Genomic DNA, 20,431 nt, shown 5'->3' with positions numbered 1-20,431 from the left:
CTTGTGTCAAGTAAGTGTAGTCAGTGGTTGTTTTAGTGTTTGTTTTCCTAGTCTAGTTAGTCTGTGTCCTTGTTGTGGTTTATAGTTTATCCTGTCTTGTTTTCCCCCTAGTGGGTTTTGTTTTGCCTTTTGTAGAGACTTGTGTTTACATAAATTATTTGAACCCCTTCATCCCCGTGTCTGCCTGTGTCTGGGTTCTTCTGATCAAATCCCTGACAGTAAATGGTTTATTAGAAAGTTAAGTACTTTGTATACCCTACGAGAGATTTGTATATTAAGAATCTGTGCTTCCCAAACTTTCTGGAGAATGCACTTTACATTTTACCTGAAATAATAGTATATATGCACTGTTTACTTTGGGTAATAGCACCAAACTTACATACCTATTTTAAGTGAGATGGCCTGCATGTTAGCTCAGGTGCATTAATGCCTAATGAAGTAATAAGCTTCAGTATTATAACAAACGAGTAAACTATCATTGGATACACATTTAAATTGTAAATGTAATGAAATTAATTTAGCATAACAAAGTGTAAAATTCAATGAACAAACAGTATGAGTTAATGTAATTGAAGAAGGGTCACTTTAATTTATTTACATTTGTATTGGAATACACCAACAACTCTTATTAGGATGCATTTAATTAAAAAAGTTGTTGAATTACATAAGTGGAACATGAGTCTTTATTCACCCATCCATATTAAGTAACAACCCTGTGAAATTCTTTAAAATATAACTCAGTTTTATGAGCTCGGTTTCCCTTCCGGTTTGTTTTCAGATACGTTCTATATCACCTGAAGAAAAAGAAATAAGGTTCATTTTGGTTTCATCACATAATAGTCAAAATAAGCTTTTAAACTGTAAATTGTCAGCATTTATCAATTTAATGGAGATCAGGAGTTGGTTATATAAGTGTGTTTCAACTCACTATAATGAATGTTTGACCATGCATTGCACAATTAAACATTTTGTAGGTGACCCTCAACCCCACATGTAAACTAAATATTTACAAACGCCAGACCAGGTTGGACTAAAATGGCAGGCCAAGACGTTTTAAATCATTTATGAAACTGTACGATCTGATCGACAGTATTATCAGACTTAGTATAAAGAAATTTAATATTCTCATTTAGATTCAAACAATGAGACAGAAATTGTACTTACAGCTTTTGTCGATTTGTAAATTCCCATCAGAGCACTGTACATCCACATATGTTTGTTTTATCACATCTCCAGCAATCCATCCAGATGTACAATTTAGTCTATGCTTGCTATTGTGCTTTACATAGAGGTTTTCTCCAGGGGGTTGTAGATTGTACATCTCAACAGCCTCATTAATACTACAAGGCTCTGTGATAAAGAGAACATTGAATGAGCACATACAATTCCACCAAATTACAAAACATTACCACTATTATAGTGGCACTATACCACAATAATAACTGGATAGACGCACTCAGACAATTTGGAGGTGTGTCCCATCTCCCGTTCTCACACTTGTAAGATTCTTTTTGTTGGCTCAGAACGTAGTAAGATTGGCAAGTATAATGAACCTCTGTGATGACATCATTGTTCTGATTCTTGATGATGTAATCTCCATTTTCAAGATAGGGTGGAGGTGGACAGGTTCTACCTTAACAAAAAAGTGAGTAATTAAAAAGTAATTATCTTGGATTTTTTACATTCGGAAAAGAAATGCTTAACGTTTGCACATACGATAATAAATATTATAGATTTTTGGAAATGTGGAGCATTGGTAATTTCTTTGTACAAAACTGAAATTTCTCTGAAGATTATCAGATTTTGCCACCAGGTGAGTAAATGTGCTTGTAAGATTTTGTGGCGACTTACTTGTGCATACGAACGTTCCATTCCATTTCCCATTTTGACACATCAAAGCTCCTTCTGATGTTTCATTGTACGGGCTACTGCACTTGTATCTTAAGAAATCCAAGTTGTTGTAAACATCTTTCTCATTTAACAGCGTCACAAACTGCAATTGCCTTGATGGTGTGGAGCACTGAACTGCTCCTAGAGGAACAATAAATTGCATTTTGTACATATCAAATGTGGAATTAATTTAAAGAAAATGTCAAGTGTAACGTATTCTCTAAAGTAATAAATATTTTGACAAAAAGTAGACCACATTCACCATCTGTTAATATAAAGAAAATAAAGCATTAAAACGAAATCTCACAACCCGCTATTTAATAGAAAAGTTACACATACGATCCTGTATGCTTTACCTCGACATTGTGGATATGGTTTGCTCCACCTGTTATCTGACTGGCATTCAATTGCTCGTTGGCCGTACATCTTCATGTTGTCATCAGTGCATAAAAAAACTAAGACATGTCCAGATGAATAAGGTGCTGTGACGTTTGGGTATCCAAATATAATTTTAACATTTTTGAGTTCTTGTTCTTGACAGGTGCCATCTGTAGATAAAACATGTATGCATATTTGCATCCACCCAACAACATGGGGGTGTATAACATGGGAATTAACGTTGGATTCACACGTTATCACATGTGCTTATTGTATATATATACAGTATATAGATATATATGTATATATCTTTAAAAAAATTGCCAACATGTTGTGACTTACCAGTACAGGCCTGTATGCCTCTCCATTTACCTTCTGGACCACAGGTAATTTGAATGGGCAACTCAGGTTGAAAAAGACAGTGATATTGTACCGATGCAGACATTCTGTAGTTTTTTTTCTGAATTCCAATTATCTGTGCATTTGGGATTTCTGGTGCTTCACACATGATTTCTAAAAAACAAATGTTTATTATAGTACAATTCATTTTAAATGATGTTTCAGTTGTAACTTTATAGAAATGCCAACTTTACCAGAACACAATGGATCTGGTTTCCAACCATCTTGTGTACACATGGCCCGGTCTGCCAATTTACGATATCCAGGCAAACAATTATAAGATCTTTTTGCCCCCAGTTTCAAATCTCCTTTAAAGTAATACGTAGGGATATACACATGTTTGTCACGTGGGAGTTCACATTTGTTGTCTGAAACAAGATTTATTAAACATAAATTAATTGAGTCAAACATCATTTTCTCAATGCAATTACAATGAACTATTGAGAGTAACTATTACTACAAATGGATATTTATTTCATTTCTTTATAGGCGTGCGTATTCCTTCTTCGTTTAGAATCAAAACCAGCGGTGAATTAATGAATCCCTAGTCACATAATCGTTTTTAACAAGATACTTCCAAACACAGAAAACATTGAGGGCTCAGACAACACCGGCAATATATGCATCATACTGCTTTCAAGCGACGACAGTGTTTATTAACACAGGGACGTTGCAAGTGGGGGGGAAAAGGGTAATTGAGTACACAGGGCCCTGCCGTGTGAGGGGCCTTGAAGTTTTTCAAATTATATTCAGGACAACCACTAAGTAGTGCATTACAATAGACAAATGAGGTCACAAATGCATGAATAAGCTTCTCTGAATCAGCAACACATAGAATATTTCATAATTTGGTAACAAATCTAAGGGGCAGTTTTTGTTTATATTTGAGATGAAAAAATCCTGCTTATGTGGTCCGGTGACTAATATTTCTGTTTTATTAGAATTTAAAAGAAGGAAATTACTAATCATCCAATGTTTTATATCTTGGATGCACTCTGCCAATTCGGATGGCTGGAAGGAATCATCTGGTCTTGATGAGATATTTAGCTGAGTATCATCTGCATAACAGTGGAAAAAAGTCCATGTTTTCTAAAAATGTTGCCAATGGCCAGCATGTATAAGGAGAAAAGCAAGGGTCCTAAAACCGATCCCTGAGGTTATCCATCATTTACTTGCGTTAGATTTAACAATTCCCCATTTATATGGACAATTTGATATCTGTCTAATAAGTAAGATCTGATCCATTGAAGTGACTGTGCCTGAATACGGGTATAATTGTGTACACAATCTAAAAGTATGTTAGGGTCTACAGTATTGAACGCAGCACTAAGTTTAAGCAGGACTAGGGGTGAGATGTTGCCTTTATTTGATGATATAAGTAGGTTGTTTGTCATTTTAATGAGCGCAGTTTCAGCGTTATGATGGGGTCTAAAGCCTGACTGAAATGTTTCCTGTATGTCAATATTTTGTAAGAAAGAGCACAAATGAATGGACACAACTTTTCCTATTATTTTCGACAGGTAAGGGAGATTGGAAGTCATTAAAGCAGATGAAACTAGCAACTTGGTATTAGCACCTAATGTATTATTGCTCCTGTATGACAAAATGTATATTTGGATAAACGGTCTGCTAAATGACTAAGGCCCGGTTTCAAGAACACAGTTAAGCTTAAGCCAGGCCTATGCCTATTTATTTCGCTTTAATAGAAATCCCTTAGAAAAAACATTACTGGTGTGCATCTCGAAACAAAACAAGGCAAATGTATATTTTAAGACAATTCTGGGCATGTAGTATTCAGTTAAGAAAGGTCACACATTAATTTTAGTCTGGGACTAGCCTTAAGCCTTGTCTGTATAACCGGGCTATAATGTGTATGTTAATGTTGAAATTGGTCTAGAGCTTACTAGTTCACTGGGATCTAAATTTTGTTTCTTGATAAGAGGCTTAATGACGGCCATTTTAAAGGGTCCTTGGCCTAGATTAATTGACAAGTTGATAATGTTATAAATGGGCTCAATTGCAACAGGTAGTAACTCGTTTAATAATTCAGTTCGTACAGTAAGTAGTCTAATAAGCATATTGTAGGTTTAGAATACAAATTTTCAATCTCAGTTACAGTCATGAAAAGTTCAAAATCTGCATTCTTTAAATTAGAAATATTGCCAGGATTAGGCCTTTTCTCTCTCAACCCAATGCAGAATGGCTTGTACATGCATTCGTTACCTCTAGGGTTGATTATTGCAATGCCCTTTATATTGGCCTACCTGCAAAATCTATTAAGCGCTTGCAACACATACAGAACTCAGCTGCACGTGTCCTCACTCACACTCTACTTTTCGTTACCACATCTCTGGTGTGCCCAGAAATGGCTTCCGGTGAAAGCTCATATTGATTTTAAAACACTTACATTAACATACAAACTGTACAAGAAACTGCTCCTTCATACTTCTGTGATTTAATTACTTCATACATTCCTTCTCAAGCTCTCTGTTCTGCAGATCTGCGTCTTCTTAAACAGCCCTCTTGCAGATTAAAAACCATCGGTGAAGAGCTTTGTCTTGTTTTTATGTTGCGCCCCCTAGGTTGTGGAATGCACCAAAATGGTTCTTTAAACCATTAGGAATGCTCCCACTTTAATTAGTTTTTATAAACAGTTAAACACTCATATTTTCAAGACAGCGTGGTAACTTTGCGACGTTTCACTCATTTATCATTTATGAATATTTTTATTGTCTTTGAATATTATTGTCTTTATTGATGTTTGCGTGCAAGAAAAAAGCATTATAAATAAAATGCGTTTTTAATATTATTCTGAAGTGGCATTATTACATTTATGCATTTGGCAGATGTTTTCATCCAAAGCGACTTACATTGCATTATCCTATACATTTATACTTAGGTATGTGCATTCGTGGGGATCTAACCCACAACAAGCTCTTACTCTTACATTTATGTTATCAACACAAATGAAATGTAAATGCCATTTAACGATTTTTTGCAGTGCCTGGAGTGCAGTATATGCTTATATTCAACATGTGTATTCAATTCAATTTAAAAGACAAGGACATATTAGCAAAATAAATAATATTGGAAGTAACGAAAGAAAGATGCGTGATACACTTACTTTGACCTTGTGCGCATTCAACAAACAAAACCAAAAAGGCGACGGGGAGTTTTGCAATGAATCTCATTTTGTTCAAACTTCACAAATGAAAGTTGCTTTTTCCTGACTTTTGCCTCTGAAAATGTTTCTGTGTGGATCACAGGGAATGAAGCGTCAATGATTTACTCATATGACGTACCACACAAACAGTCTAATTTCTTGAGTTATTCTTTCATATAACATTAAAATTGGTTTATGTTTTATGATTTTTTTATAAATTTTCTCTTGGGCTCTTCTAGTTTGCCAGTAAACGTATTACCAACATTTTTTAGTACTTCATTTGATCATAATAAATGCTAATTGTCACTCTGTTAAGTCATGTGAACTACAATAATAGTTTTATGTGAACTGCACTGCCCTCTGTCTCCAAAGGGTAGTACTAACAGTACACTATGGTGTGTTCATAACAAGTCATTAAAACAAATCACAGATTGTATTAATATAAGTTTTCATACAAACATACATGTTACAAAATGTCAAGCTTGTTGATAGAAGTGTAAATATTCGCCTTTTACCCTTTTAAACAACAAAATGAACAAACAAACGACCAAACACAATAAACAAAAACCTACAGAGGAATCTCCTGAACGGTTTGTTTACAATAATCCTCTTCTTATCTTTTGCAGAACGACATGATGGTTGACAGCGAGACCACTGAGACCACACTGCTCTCCTCCAATGAAACCCCACGCTGGATATTTCACATCGTCTGTTCACATATCTGTTCAATAAATGGCTTCAAAACAGCAAATCACAAGATCCACAGTTTGCTGGTTTCAGATCTACCTCTCCGCCAGTTCCTTTAAGGGTGCCTGGAGGGGCATTTGTGTACATCGCATCAGATAGCAATCAGGTAATCCTTGCTTTAGATGACACAGCCCCACACAATATCCAGAGTGACCGACTTTTGCATTCTTCTTTCAAGAAACGGCAAGAGCTGGGCTTAATCCCAAGTGTAATTCTATTTGGCTGACTGTTGTACAAATTCGTCAACATTGCTTTAGGCCTTTGAGAAATGCAGATCTGTCCTGACTCCGTGATCAGTTTTTTGGACATGATGGGGGAATTTATTCTTAAAATATTATATGTTTGTCAGTTTATGGCATTGAATATTATTTGTTACACATTTTGAATCGGATCATTTCAGTCAGTTCCAGAGTGCTGATTGGTGAATAGTTACATTTTCTTATGACACATCCCAGCTTTGACCTTTAAACCGAGCTGCATTTGCCATTGATAATCATTATTTATAACTTTCTGTTACCGTTTACACATCAGGAACAATATCTTTATATATTTAATACTAAGAATGTTTTAAATATGCAGAATTCGTTTTGATTCGGGACGGGTGTGAGTCTAACACGACTTTTAAGGCACAATAGGCTTTTGTATATTAATGCTGTAGAGACTGGATCATTGAGAGGAAAGCCATAAACCCCCTCACTCCCTTTTGTCCTGGTTTCTTGATTATTCATCACAAGACCTAAGCAAAACCTGGCTCCAGAGGCCTGGTTTTAGGTTTTGAACTCTCACCGAGAGTGTGATAACCCTTTTTTTCCTCTGTAGGATATTTACGACTCATAGGCTTCAAAGCATTGGTGATAAGTCTCTGTCTCATCTTTAACTTAGTATCTGAGGCTAACCAGAGAAACTTCTCTGACAAATAGGAATTAATGTGATTTAAACTATCCTTTTCTGTAAATATATCTAAATGTCTAGGTTGTGTGTTGGCGCTCGTGCCATTTTAAGTAGTCTGTAACTGTTGAAATGTTTGTTTGTGTTTATGTGATCGTCATTTATGTTACCATGTAGAGTGGAGTTTAATAAAAAACATAAAGGTATTTGTGATGGGTTCTCTGAGATCAAGCTCACAAACGGGTCACTTAAACTGTGTTTCGATCTATGATACTTCTGCTCTTAATTCTGTTTGGTAAAGTCACGTTACTTTTGGTCATGAGATAACGTTAGTGTATAAATCATCAATGCATTTGCTGGACGAATACATATAGGATTTTTATTACTATACTGCTGATCAGAATTCTAAAATATGTATGTGTAATGTCGATTATTATACGTATTTTCCTCTGAGCTAAACTAATTCCTTGACTGAATTTGACATTTTAAATAACTCATTTGATCTTGATACATGTAGATTTGGTGGAGAATCTTATTTGGTGAGTTAAACTCATCCTTATTTTAACATGCAGCTAAAATCGCTACAATGCTTAGATGTAATGAAAAACCACCAACATCATATAGGCTTTATAGTTGTATATTCACATTTTGATAATATTTTACAGGTGCCTGTCATTTAATTAGCACCCGTATATCTGAAGGGGAACGATGCAATTTGAATACATTTGCTGAATAAATTTGTTTATTTAAGATGTAATTTTTGTGAAATAGTCACCATACGATCTGTTTCGCCCACTATAAATTTGCGAAATTCAGTGATGCGATTTGTTTGATTATGGGTTATATTGATCAACTTTCCAATAATAATAGTATGTGGCTGTTATACACAACCAATTTAGATTCTGATCTGTTTGATTTATTCATACTAGGGCTGTCAAATGATTAATCATGATTAATCGCATCCAAAATAAAAGTTTGTGTTTACATAATATATGTCTGTGCCCTGCGCATATTCATTTTGTTACATGTATATATGTTAGAAAAATGTAAAATATAATAAACATTTATAAATGATTTCAATTATTGGAAAATATCAATAAATACATTGACATATTTCCTAGATATGTACAGTATAAAATACATGTAAGTGTATGTTTTTATAAATACAAAATTAATATGCAAAGTTTATGTAAACACATATCTTTTATTCTGAATGAAATTAATCAAGATTAATTTGTAGCCCAGTTATGTTTGACAGCCCATATTTGTAAAAATAGGCTTAATGTAAAAACTGGTCATCACAATGTGACTGTTTACTAATTTTAGACTTTTTAAACATAAACGATTTAGATGTGAATTATTTTTAAGCAAATAAATTATTAATTTACCCAAAATGGTTTTGATCTTGTATCATACTTATCATACAAGGATTTTGGATTTCACCAAAATCTTAAATATGGGTTTTAAGTGAGCTGTTGTAGTATTTCAGACCAGCCACTAGAAGGCAGAATTGACCTTTGGGATCAGGTTTTTATGAACCTGTGTTTGTCCTAAAGCTTACAGCTGCAAATTTGTCATTGTAATACCTGGAGAAAATCAGACACAAACTAATTGAAAAGTATTTTTGCCTGAACATATTGCGTTTCTCAACCTGACAGCCTACTAAAAAAGAAAGGTTGTACAATCTTATTCATGTTATAGTAAATACAAACAATCGCTCTTCCTGACCTTAAGAGATGTATTACCTTACAAATGAAGCCATTGACCTGACCTTGGAAAACAAAAAATAACAAAATATATGCAATTACTCAGGCAAAGAACGTTCTCATAGACATTACTGAGTAAAGAGCCTTTAGTAAACAAGAATAATGACTGCTAAATAATTCAGAACAGATGTATGTTTTAGATAAGATTTCCAAATAAAATAATAAAAAACTATTTGTCAGAAGATTTTGACTCTTCTAGCTGACATCACAGCTCTCTCTTGTCTGCCTCTTTTATGGTTTTCATAGTAGAGTCACATTTTCTTTCTTGTTGATTCTCCTGTTTCTCGTTAATGTACGATTTACTTTTATCATTTAATCAAAACAGACATAAGACTATGATTAAGCTAATGCGCTTATGATTTTACATGTCATTGTTTTTATCATTTTCCGTCTCTAAATTAAAAACCAAAGGGCCACTCACGATTGAGGGCAAATGCTTAACGCATGCTGAGATGAACGGCTCCATCAAAGTCTAGACAGCATGTGGACGTGGGAGGTATTCGCGCGCTGTTTTGGCTACAGTAGTCCTCCGAGTCAGGCCCGGTCTAAAGGTTTCCTTTGGCTGGAGGCTGAGTTCTTGCGCTACTTTCTGTCATAGGGTAAAGGAGAATAATGGGTCGGGTGTTTGACAGATGACCTGCATTAGACACAGCCAGGACTGCACAGAGTATATAAAAGCAAGAAAGTATTCATGAGCAGCACTGGGACTTTAACAAACCTTCTTCGTACGCGGCTATGCTCATTGATGTTAATGAACAGTGGAGAGAGGCAGGAATGCAAATGTAGAAAGCACGACGCATCCTCTGTTTATTTAGATAAATGAAAAACAGTGCTGGCACGGACCCCGGGGCCATCTCTCAGTCACACTGGCAATCAAGTTCTCTCAGATTTGTTGACATGGAAGGTTCTCAATAAAGTGACATCGGAGTCCACCGTGACTCACTGGTCTGTTTGGGCGAGGAGAGATCTATATTAAGTGAAGACAGCTATCCGTTAGCATTCCTATTCGACCCTGTGGATGTTGCTCTGTTGTCGAAGAAACCACATTACCACATTATCATATTTAAATCACGGGAGTCGAAATAGCATTGCGACTGATCACTTTGTAGAGACAGGAAAATGATGTAAGACAAGATGGACATAATTTCATGAAAATGTAGTTAAAATAAATAAACAAAATGTCACAGTTTAAATGTATCAAAATGAAATTCCCAAATCCCAGGAAACCAAGTGTTTGCATACAAATACCTTGTATTGTATTTGGGAAAACATAAAATATTGACAAAACTGGATTGACAAGAACACATATCATTTTGATAATGTTTGCATCCTTATATATTACTTTCTGTTGTTCATATTGCTGTCGGATGCAATGATGTCAATCATTCTTGACATTGACAAGCGCTGAAATAGTGAAGCAGAATTGTCTTTTTTCTTTTTTTCCAAACTAACAACACACATAATAGTGTAGTCTTGCAGAGCTATGTCTATATGTATATATGTCTGTATAGCTTGTCTATATCTGATTACAAAGGGCACAGATTTAGTTTTGACGGATACAAATTAAACATTTGAATAATAAATGTTTCATATTAATTTTATTGTAATTCAGGGGTACCAAACACATACATGTAAAGTGACGTTGTATGAAAATTAGCGGCATCTAGGGGTGAGGTCGCATATTGTAACCAACGGTTTACTCCAACCCTCCTCCCTCCCTTTTGAAGCACGACGAAGGATGTAGATAGAAATAGTTTATTCTAAGGTAATAAAAACATTACACGTCATTATGTAAGGTTTTTATACATCTCTGAAAAGTTATTTATATTATATTGCATTTCCGTCAATAGATCCACCCAAAAAAATTCACACATTGGACCTTTAAATGGAAATTAAATTTTTTTTTCAAAGGCTTTTGAATATTTTGAATGGATATTTCCAATTCACATATCTAAAACATTTCCCTGTGTGAGACAAATCTGATTGGATGATGGCAGAACAAGAATGTCTTAAGCCCTTTATTATTATATAAGCCTATTTATTATTTTTCCTATGCTCTTTTATTTATAATCTATGTTATAGCATCTTCCTAGAGGCTAGACTTTGTCTAGAATTTGCAAAAATGTACTCTTCTTGAAAATGTACAGTTTCTCGAGTTTTGTTTTAATACTGAAGCTCATATTGGCTAATTATTTTAATTTCTCTTCATTAATATTTTCATCACAAAACTCATTTTAAACATTCGGACACATGCCTTCAGATCAGAAGGTGTTTAAGATCTTGAAGAACAATTACGTCAAGTGTTCCTAAAATTTTAGACAGCAGGGTATATGTTTACTTGTTTGTGTGTGTATATAAAAAAACGATACTCATGTATCATGCTACCTCACTTGGGTCTAACAAGGGTTTTCACATCTATCGCTAGACATCATTGATTCTCCGTGTCTCTTCCTCACCGAGAGCAATTAGTTCCAGATCATTTTCTGATTGCCCGGCATTTGATTTATTGAAGTGTCATCCGAGTGTTGGCTAACTGTCGTACAGCACCCCACCCCTCCAATAGACCCTGATTGGACTCACTGCTAACTACCCACTACCTATCCAATCACAATCACCATGGAAACAGCAGGTGCATGAGGAAAAGATGCTTGTAACCTGGGATGCATAGTGGACTGAATCCACTAGCTTCCTATTAAGCAGAACAAAATCTTGATTTTATTGTTGATTTGTTCTTAATATAAACATAACAAGTGCATTTTAGTACAAATCTGAAATTATATAAATGACGTGTATAAGAATATTTCCTCGTCCTGTAGATTAGAATTCAAGGTGAATAAACGGAAGGAATTAAATATTCATATCCTGATTAGCTATTCCCCTCTTTCAGGATGAGGACGTGCATTAAATATGCAACCAATGTCTCGAAAATAGAGTTGAATCAAAATGAAATATTGCTTCCTTTTTAGGTAATAACAAAGATGAACTTTTCCCCCCACAAATTGGTTACTAGCAGATGTCTAAAATGCGCAATCTCAAAGTAGCTCACAGCGCTGTTTGTGTTTTTACGGCGTGTGCTATTAAACCCAATTATTAGGTCACACCAAAGGGTCGTTTTGTTCATTTGGGCGCGCCTAAAAACTCTTTAACCCGCTGCGCAACCCAGCGAGAATGAAATCTGAGATCAACTGCTGTAAATCGTTCTCCCGGACGTGGAGCAATGAGTTAAGATATAGCATCTGGCGTTCAAAAGAATATATTCCCATCGCAGGCTTCTGGCCTTCGCCAAAGAGCGGTGCTCTAACCAACCGTTGAAACAGCAGTTCAATCTGAAATTCAATCTGTCCCGTTCATTCCATTTGCATTTCGCAATTTTCCACCACTTTTCCGCTAGCTCGCGTAAAGAAGGCATTGACGGGTAAAAGAAAAGAGCAAAATTGTGTGCGTTACAATGGTTTCGAAGGTTTCAGGTGGTGATGCAATTTGCATGTTGTTTTGTTGACAGAACAGGTGGAACACTTGATCTCAACCATTCTACTTCAGAAATGTCAGGTTTATATTACGGCATCAATGTTCAGCCAAACTTAAGGCACATGAGGTAAACACCACCTTAGATCTCACAATGACAGTGTCATTTGTCGCAATTTTGTCATGCGCTCAAACTGTTTCCGCCACTGTTGTTTCCTAGCAGCCTTGACGGAACCCATGTCAGAAAGCCATTTGACATAACGCAGACCTGTAGTCTGAAATAGACCGTTTCAATCCTCGCATTGTTTCCCGCTGCGCTGAATTGCTCTCCGGATGGTTTTAGCCTTTGATTCCAGGTGCAGAAAAATTGACAAGGCAGTTTCAGGTAAACACTGCTGAACTTTACATCAATAACAGGGTTAACAGTGAGTATCGAACAGAAAATGCTATTGAGATGTTTGTTTGTATAAGATGAGTACTTTTTGAGCCTGGACAGACAGGTAACTGTAAAACAAGAGACCCCAAAACAATGCGACTGATAGACTTAGTGCAAAAAAGTAGTGTCTGTTACAGAGTTTCTCATTTACTGTAACATTTTTATAGGACTGTTTACACACACAAATAAAGATATTTACATTACCTCATCATGTCATGTAATTCTTGGTCTAGTGGCAGGATCATGGCAGAGCCTCGTGTTTTGTGTGGAGAGAGACATGTTATTGTTGGTTTTGACATAACAAAGGCTCCATCCGGTCTCGTCTTTGGCCCCGCCCCTCTCGTTTCCTCGTTTAGCTTCCCATCAGTCTTTCATTCCCGACACCTGTAAAGTTGACTTTAAACATGCCATACCTTGTTTTTAACTGTTGATGCGAGTATTTTTAAGAAAATAATGTTTAAACCAAGGTTTCGTGATAGAGACCAGATCTTTTTAGTGGTAAATCTTTCATTACATTTACATTGAGTCATTTAGCAGACGCTTTTATCTGAAGCGACTTACAAAGAGTTAGGGAGCAACAAGCGATATGATTATATATTTCAGGTTGTAAAACATTAATTCAGATCACTGGAAGGTTGCCGGTCGGTCACCAGATGCAACTATTGTGCCTTTAAGCAAGGAACGTCCCAGTTACACATTGAAAAGGATTTTCTACGTTGATTAAAACCTGTGCGGGTGAAGGGTGTGTGGTACAGCTAATCGGGCTGCAGGTTCAAATCCCCATGTGGTGGTCATGTGGCGATAAGAGAAGGTTTAATACTATTCCATTCCCAGAGTCCTGGAAACTGCAGAGCGTGTGCAAGTTCGCCTGTCGTTGAACATAAACACACCCAGTGTGAGTTTTTAACGTTTGACACGTGTAGCTGCCGAATGCACACGCGCACACACTCAGTAGCTCTTATAAGGGATTACTGTCAGACCACATGACAGCTAAGTGTCTGCTTACCACATGTTAAAGAGATAACTGCTCTTTGAACGTGATGCTGGCCTGCTGAGATCTTCAGTTGGCTTCATGTCCCTTAAGCTTGAGAAATGTTGTCACAAGATGTACCTACTCAAAGCTGTCAGACAATGTTATTTTTGTTCATTTCTGTGAGTAAAGCGGCCACCGTCTACTTATGGCTCTGCCATGAGTGTTTTTCACATTTATATATTATTTACATTTGTAATGGTTCAAGGACTGTTGAAATGTGGTTGTTGTGACTGAACTTTTATGACAATTAGGCAAAACCAGTAATAGGAAACAATTCAGGATAAACAGGATTGTGTATTTCACAATCTCTCATGACGTGTTCATCCATGTGGAGTGAATGAGTTGCTTATTTAGCATAAAGATCAAAACACAGATCTCCTCCTCTATTGACTCCGAATGTATTTATTTTACCTACTATGGCAATAGATTGTGGATGAGATCTGTTTGGTTACTGACATTCTTCCAAATATCTTCCTTTGTGTTCAAAAGAACAGAGAAATTCATACAGGTTTGGAACAATCTCAGGGTGAGTAAATGATGACAGAATTTTCCCTTTTTGGTTGAACTATCCCTTTAAATCACCTGAAGGCCCTCAGCCTAGCGATCGAAAGCCCATGTGAGAGAAGTTACATCCCCAGAAAACGAAACCATCCTCGATAAGTGGAAGTCTATTTGAAAACGACTGGATCTGCTCCCATTATTGGCGGCGCAATTTATAAAGTGACAGCATCAGATGAAAAATCCCAACAGACCTGTAGCTGAGCACCTCTCCTATCTGAAGCAGAAAAGTGTGAGATGAGTTTATATTTTCTGCGCTGTGGTTTTGTTTATATACAGGAGTGCAAAGGACTAGTGATGCTTTTACATTTTTTCTTTTATAACATTGTGTCGTCAGCATCATAATTAAAGGCCCCATTCTTGGGTTGTTTTTGAAGCTTCGATTATGTTTTTTGGGTGTTTAACAATAGATGTTCATGTTTCTAGTTTAAAAAAATGCTTTATATTTCACATACTTCAAGTCTATTGTTCACCGCTGTCCCTCTTCTAACAAAACGTCTGGATTTCTTCTTGTATACTGTATATAAAGTTCCTCCTTCCAAAACGCTCTGATTGGTGAAGCTGACGCGGCCTGTCCTGATTGGTTCCCCGCTTAAACCATGTGTGTGAAGATGTTCCACCCATACCATATCAGCGAGCTTTCACTTCTCAGGCTGTAGTGATTGATCACTATCCCTCTCTTGTATTCATAAACTTTGACTTTTAGCAATAAACAGTAACAATGTTGTCAACTAAACTTCATCAGTTAAAAACATGCGGATCCATCGAAGTGTAATGGATGTCCGCTTGTGTATATGCAAATGTCAATCTTTGTTAGACTAGATCGTTTTGCCTACTATGGCGAGGGAATTGACACTGGACCGATTGGGTCAGACCGGTTATATTAATTAACACCAGACCCAAGTTGCATAATAAAACAAGCAGATTGACCAGGAGAAATTTGGAAGCAGGACTTCAAAGGACGTTTCATAGAAGTGTTTTAGAGGGAGGCTATGCGCACACACACATAATATCAGTGTATTACACAGAACAGCTTTCACAGTCGATGTTAAAGTCAGGGAAGCTGTTATTTTACCATTGGTTATATTAGAATGTGTGTAGCTGAATTCTTATTACCAGCTGTAGGACTGTAATGAAAGTGAAAGTAGTTTAGCGCGCAGCTCAGTTAAATGTTTACAATCTCTGATAACCAAACACTACTACAGTAGATCTTCCTCTTCTCTAAGGAAGACCTCGGCCCATTTTTGGCGTATTCCTTTGGGCGGAGGTTATTAAAAAACTCTGAATTTCCCCGGGAAGTAGAGGGCTGTAGTCCGTTTCCAGCCTTTCTCTGTAGTCCTTGAATAGCGAATTCTGTTAAAGACAATATCTCGCTTGGCTCTGAATTTTGAGCTTCATTTTGCAGATATAATTTATGCTCTCACAGCAACATTAGACACTTATAAAGTTTGAAAATTGGCATCATGGGTAACGGCAACTTTCGGACCCGATACACATTTTGCGTCTTTTCTGCGTGCATATTTGTTATTTTAAATGTAGACACAAGGGCCAATGTGGTTGCGACGTGCATGTGGTGCGGCGCTCTGTTTTTTTTTAGGGGTGTTGGGGCCTCATCGAGATGAAAATATTTCTACTTTTCCGAAAGCCACAGGCGCACCGAAGGTTATGTGACAAGAACCAACCACCCAATATAGACAAGCTCAATGAAGATGGAGACACAGATGATCACAGCATAACTAAATCTAGGTGCAGAGTTATTGCAAGGTATTTTTAGTGCATATAATCCATATATCCTTTGTTTATACCTTCTCGTCTCCACGGCTATCGTGGCCCATGATTGCTTAGCGACAACAGACGCCAGGATAGCGCAAAGTCCAGGTGCTTTGGGAAAAAAAGGAGAATGCAGTGCAGCTCGCGTTTTCCACATGGGTTTATTCGCGGTTTATTCGTTTAACTTTGAATCAGGCCTTAAAGCGAATAGTAGAATCAAAGACATATCTCATTGTCGTTATGACATCATGCACTGGTACTGTAACTGGTTTAAACTCCATGGGTTTTTGCAAAACATGATGATCCATGTTATTCAGCGTGATCTGAGAATGTCCCAAAGAGCATCTTATGTGCATCTTCAGTGTAAGCGAGAAAATCTGACCTTTTGTTGAAAAGATTGTTGGTCTGTGTCACAATACAAAGAACCATAGTGTGGAATTTGTTTTTAAAATTGAATAATTTCATAATAAGTTATAAGTTATTATTAAATAATAAGTTTCGATTAAAAATAAATTAATACAATAATTTTTGAACATTTTCTTAGACATGTGTAGCCCGTTATAATATAATAATGATCTTGTTTCTTTTGATTGTGTTATTACCAGCACAATCATATTTTTTATGAGGACTTATAATATCTTTGAATAGCACGCAGGGCTAAAAAAATCCACCTCAGTGTTTTTTCCTCACATAGACAGATCATGCCATTTTGATAGTGCAAACCTACAATTGTGCCATTTGTTTCAAAATATTGTGAAATAGTTTACTCATTGCTGTGTCCCACAAGTGATAAGACCCAACCCTGTTCCCATGTGTGACATTTTACTTTAAAATACAGATTTTAGTAAGATTGTATTGTCGCTGTCAGACTGAAACCTTGTCTTCATTTTTCATGATTTAGTTTTTTTCAAGGATCTGTACTTTGAGAGTGTTTTTACTCTTTTAAACTGCACCAGCTTATAAAACATATATCCCCAGGCGAAAAAAGTGCTCTTCCATAATGTACATAAAGTGCTCAATTTTCGTGCAAATTTTTCATTTAATAAAGAAAGGAATATATTTCATTTACCACAATATTTAAAGATATAAACACAACAAAATGTATTCATGAAATATAGTGGAGTAAATATTATATATGCTTTATCATATTTTGGGGAAGTGAAAATAAAAAAGAGCTTGTCAACTTTGACCACATAGTGCTTTTAAATAAAAAATGTAAAAATGAAATAAATTCAGTGTTATTTTTTTCATTTTGTATAATGTGGCATTTTTGGAGATACAGCTGTTCCTTCAGAAGTTTGCTGTAGGTTTATTGCATTGATTTAGTTTAACACTGGACTTTCACACTTTATAAACCAGTTAAATGAGCAAGAAATTAATATTGAGTAATGTTCAGCTTCCAAAGCATCCTTCAAGCAACACACTGTAACAGTGTAAAACGTTACTTGTGTATTATTATTGTTTAGCCTTGGGCGGTTGCACAAAAATGGGTATCTGGGTTAGGTGTGAGGCCCGGAGGAGCCACTGGAGGGCACTAGTGCATGATGGCTATGAGTTATAAGGGGGGAAAAAACCCATGAAGAAAAAGGCATTAGGTAGAAAGAAACCTCATGGTTAGCCTTTGTGCTACCTGCTAACCAGTGGAATTCTGATTGGGAGGATAAAGGACTTATGATTAGCAGTCATTATGATCAGTGGACCTGCACAACTTTTGAGGTGACATTGCCTAATTTCACCTGGGCCTTCATTCTGGACTGTTGGATTGTATTCATTGCATCGCTCTCTAAGTGACTTGGTGGACTTGGACGCATCTCATCACCATCACCATATCTTCACAAACAAAAGAGGACTGGACTTTGATGTGGGGTTCGTTTGTTAGCACATTCGTGCTGTGATCAGTGCTGTCTGTTTCAGTGTATCGTTGGTGGTTGGAGGGATTCTATATATATATATGCCCTTAGAAATAAAAGGAATATTTCTTTGAATGAAGTGGTTTTATGGTCAGTATCAGTCGAATTTCTGTTGAACCTCCTCAGAGTAACACCTTATAAAAAGAAGGGAGTGTTACAACACAGAACAGTTAACCAAAACCTTGTGATGGCAGACCCGGATTAAGCCTAGTCCCAGGAAAACACCTTGCCTTGACATATCTTAAAATATATAAGTTAGATCGTTTTGTCAAGATAGACACGAGTAATGTTTTTTTGTAATGTATGTTTTTTTTTAAATGACTTCCATCCATCCATCTTCTTCCGCTTCATCCTGGGCCGAGTCGCGGGGGCAGCAGTCTAAGCAGGGATGCCCAGACTTCCCTCTTCCTAGACACTTCCTCCAGCTCTTCGAGGCGTTCCCAGGCCAGCCGGCCTGTCCTAGGTTTTCCCCAGGGTCTCCTCCCGGTGGGACATGCCCGGAACACCTTCCCGAGAAGGCGTCCAGGGGGCATCGTGAAAAGATGCCCGAGCCACCTCAGCTGGCCCCTCTCGATGTTGAGGAGCAGCGGCTCTACTCTGAGCTCCTCCCGAGTGACAAAGCTTCTCACATTATCTCTAAGGGATCGCCCAGCCACCCTGCGGAGAAAGCTCATTTCTGCCGCCTGTATCCGGGATCTTGTCCTTTCGGTAATGACCCACAGCTCATGACCATAGGTGAGAGTAGGAAAGTAGATTGACCGGTAAATCGAGAGCTTCGCCTCAGCCCCTTCTTCACCACGACAGACCGGTACAGCGACCGTATTACTGCAGAAGCTGCACCGATCCGTCTGTCAATCTCCCATTTCATCCTTCCCTCACTCGTGAACAAGACCCCCAGATACCTGAACTCCTCCACTCGAGGCAGGAACTCGCCACCAACCTGAAGTGGGCAAGCCACACTTTTCCGACTGAGAACCATGGCCTCGGATTTGGAGGTGCTGATCCCAGCCGCATCACACTCGGCTCCAAACGTCCCAGTGCATGCTGAAGGTCATGGTCCGTTGGGGCCAGCACAACAACATCATCCGCAAAGAGCATAGATGAAATCGTGTTGTCCCCAAAGTTGACACCCGCCCGCCTCCTGGCTGCCCCTTGAAATTCTGTCCATAAAAATTATGATCAGAACCGGCGACAAGGGGCAGCCCTGCCGGAGTCCAACATCCGCCTGGAACAAGTCTGATTTACTGCCGGCAATGCAAACCAAGCTCCTGCTCCGGTTGTACAAGGACCGAATAGCCCTTAGCAAAGGGTCCCGAATCCCATACTTCCAGAGCACACCCACAAGATGCCACGAGGGACACAGTCGAATGCCTTCTCCAAATCCACAAAACACATGTGGATTGGTTGGGAAAACTCCCATGAACCCTCCAGCACCCTGGAGAGGGTATAGAGCGGGTCCAGTGTTCCACGACCGTGACGAAAACCACATTGTTCCCCCTGAATCCGAGGTTCTACCATCGGCCGGATTCTCCTCTCCACGACCCTGGCAAAGAATTTCCTTAGGCTGAGAAGTGTGATCCCCGATAGTTAGAGCACACCCTCCGGTCCCCCTTCTTAAAAAGAGGGACCACCACACCGGTCTGCCAGTCCAAAGGCACTGTCCCCGACCGCCAAGCGGTACTGCAGAGGCGTGTCAGCCAAGACAGCCCCACAACAATCTCATCCACCCCCGGTGCCCTGCCACAGAGGAGTTTTTTGACTACCTCGGTGACTTCAGCCCGGGTGATGGACGAGTCCGCCTCCGAGCCCTCAGCCTCTGCTTTCTCAATGGAAGGCGTGAGGGCGGGATTGAGGATATCCTCGAAGTATTCCTTTCACCGCCCGATAAGGGTGTCCATCAGTGCACATGGCACCAGGACACCCTAGGCCGGAGGTCGATGATCGACTTTTTGATTGTTCCATCTGACCTCCGGCCGTATGTCTTGGACACCCGATAGGACTCCTTCTTCAGCTTGACGTCTTCCCTTA

General features: G+C 37.9%; 1 protein-coding gene and 1 long non-coding RNA gene across 2 annotated transcripts; both read right to left on the bottom strand.

Annotated features, from left to right (window-relative positions):
• Window positions 1-564: 564 nt before the first annotated feature.
• cfhl3 (complement factor H like 3) lies at window positions 565-5,943 on the bottom strand. Its single transcript, XM_056758379.1, has 8 exons — window positions 5,792-5,943; window positions 2,862-3,035; window positions 2,611-2,781; window positions 2,247-2,438; window positions 1,852-2,031; window positions 1,457-1,633; window positions 1,165-1,350; window positions 565-794 (listed from the first exon to the last, which is right to left on the bottom strand). Exons 1-8 carry the CDS (start codon window positions 5,856-5,858, stop codon window positions 775-777), a joined length of 1,167 nt encoding a protein of 388 aa, XP_056614357.1. The 5' UTR covers window positions 5,859-5,943; the 3' UTR covers window positions 565-774.
• Window positions 5,944-8,932: 2,989 nt separating this feature from the next.
• Window positions 8,933-14,822, bottom strand: LOC130429397 (uncharacterized). Its single transcript, XR_008907594.1, has 3 exons — window positions 13,337-14,822; window positions 9,950-13,200; window positions 8,933-9,820 (listed from the first exon to the last, which is right to left on the bottom strand). It is a non-coding gene; the product is annotated as an uncharacterized LOC130429397 (long non-coding RNA).
• Between the last annotated feature and the right edge of the window lie 5,609 nt (window positions 14,823-20,431).

This window comes from Triplophysa dalaica, chromosome 10, assembly GCF_015846415.1.
Source record: "Triplophysa dalaica isolate WHDGS20190420 chromosome 10, ASM1584641v1, whole genome shotgun sequence".
Lineage (NCBI taxonomy): Eukaryota > Metazoa > Chordata > Actinopteri > Cypriniformes > Nemacheilidae > Triplophysa > Triplophysa dalaica.
This window is presented reverse-complemented; position numbering and strand designations above follow the sequence as displayed.

What these genes read in the sequence shown, in the direction of transcription:
- cfhl3 (XM_056758379.1), bottom strand. Translation starts at nt 5,858, where the DNA reads ATGAGATTCATTGCAAAACTCCCCGTCGCCTTTTTGGTTTTGTTTGTT. An exon ending in ACCAGATCCATTGTGTTCTG is followed by an intron (nt 2,782 to 2,861) that starts GTAAAGTTGGCA and finishes TTTGTTTTTTAG; the next exon opens with AAATCATGTGTGAAGCACCA. An exon ending in TTTACAAATCGACAAAAGCT is followed by an intron (nt 795 to 1,164) that starts GTAAGTACAATT and finishes CTTTTTCTTCAG; the next exon opens with GTGATATAGAACGTATCTGA.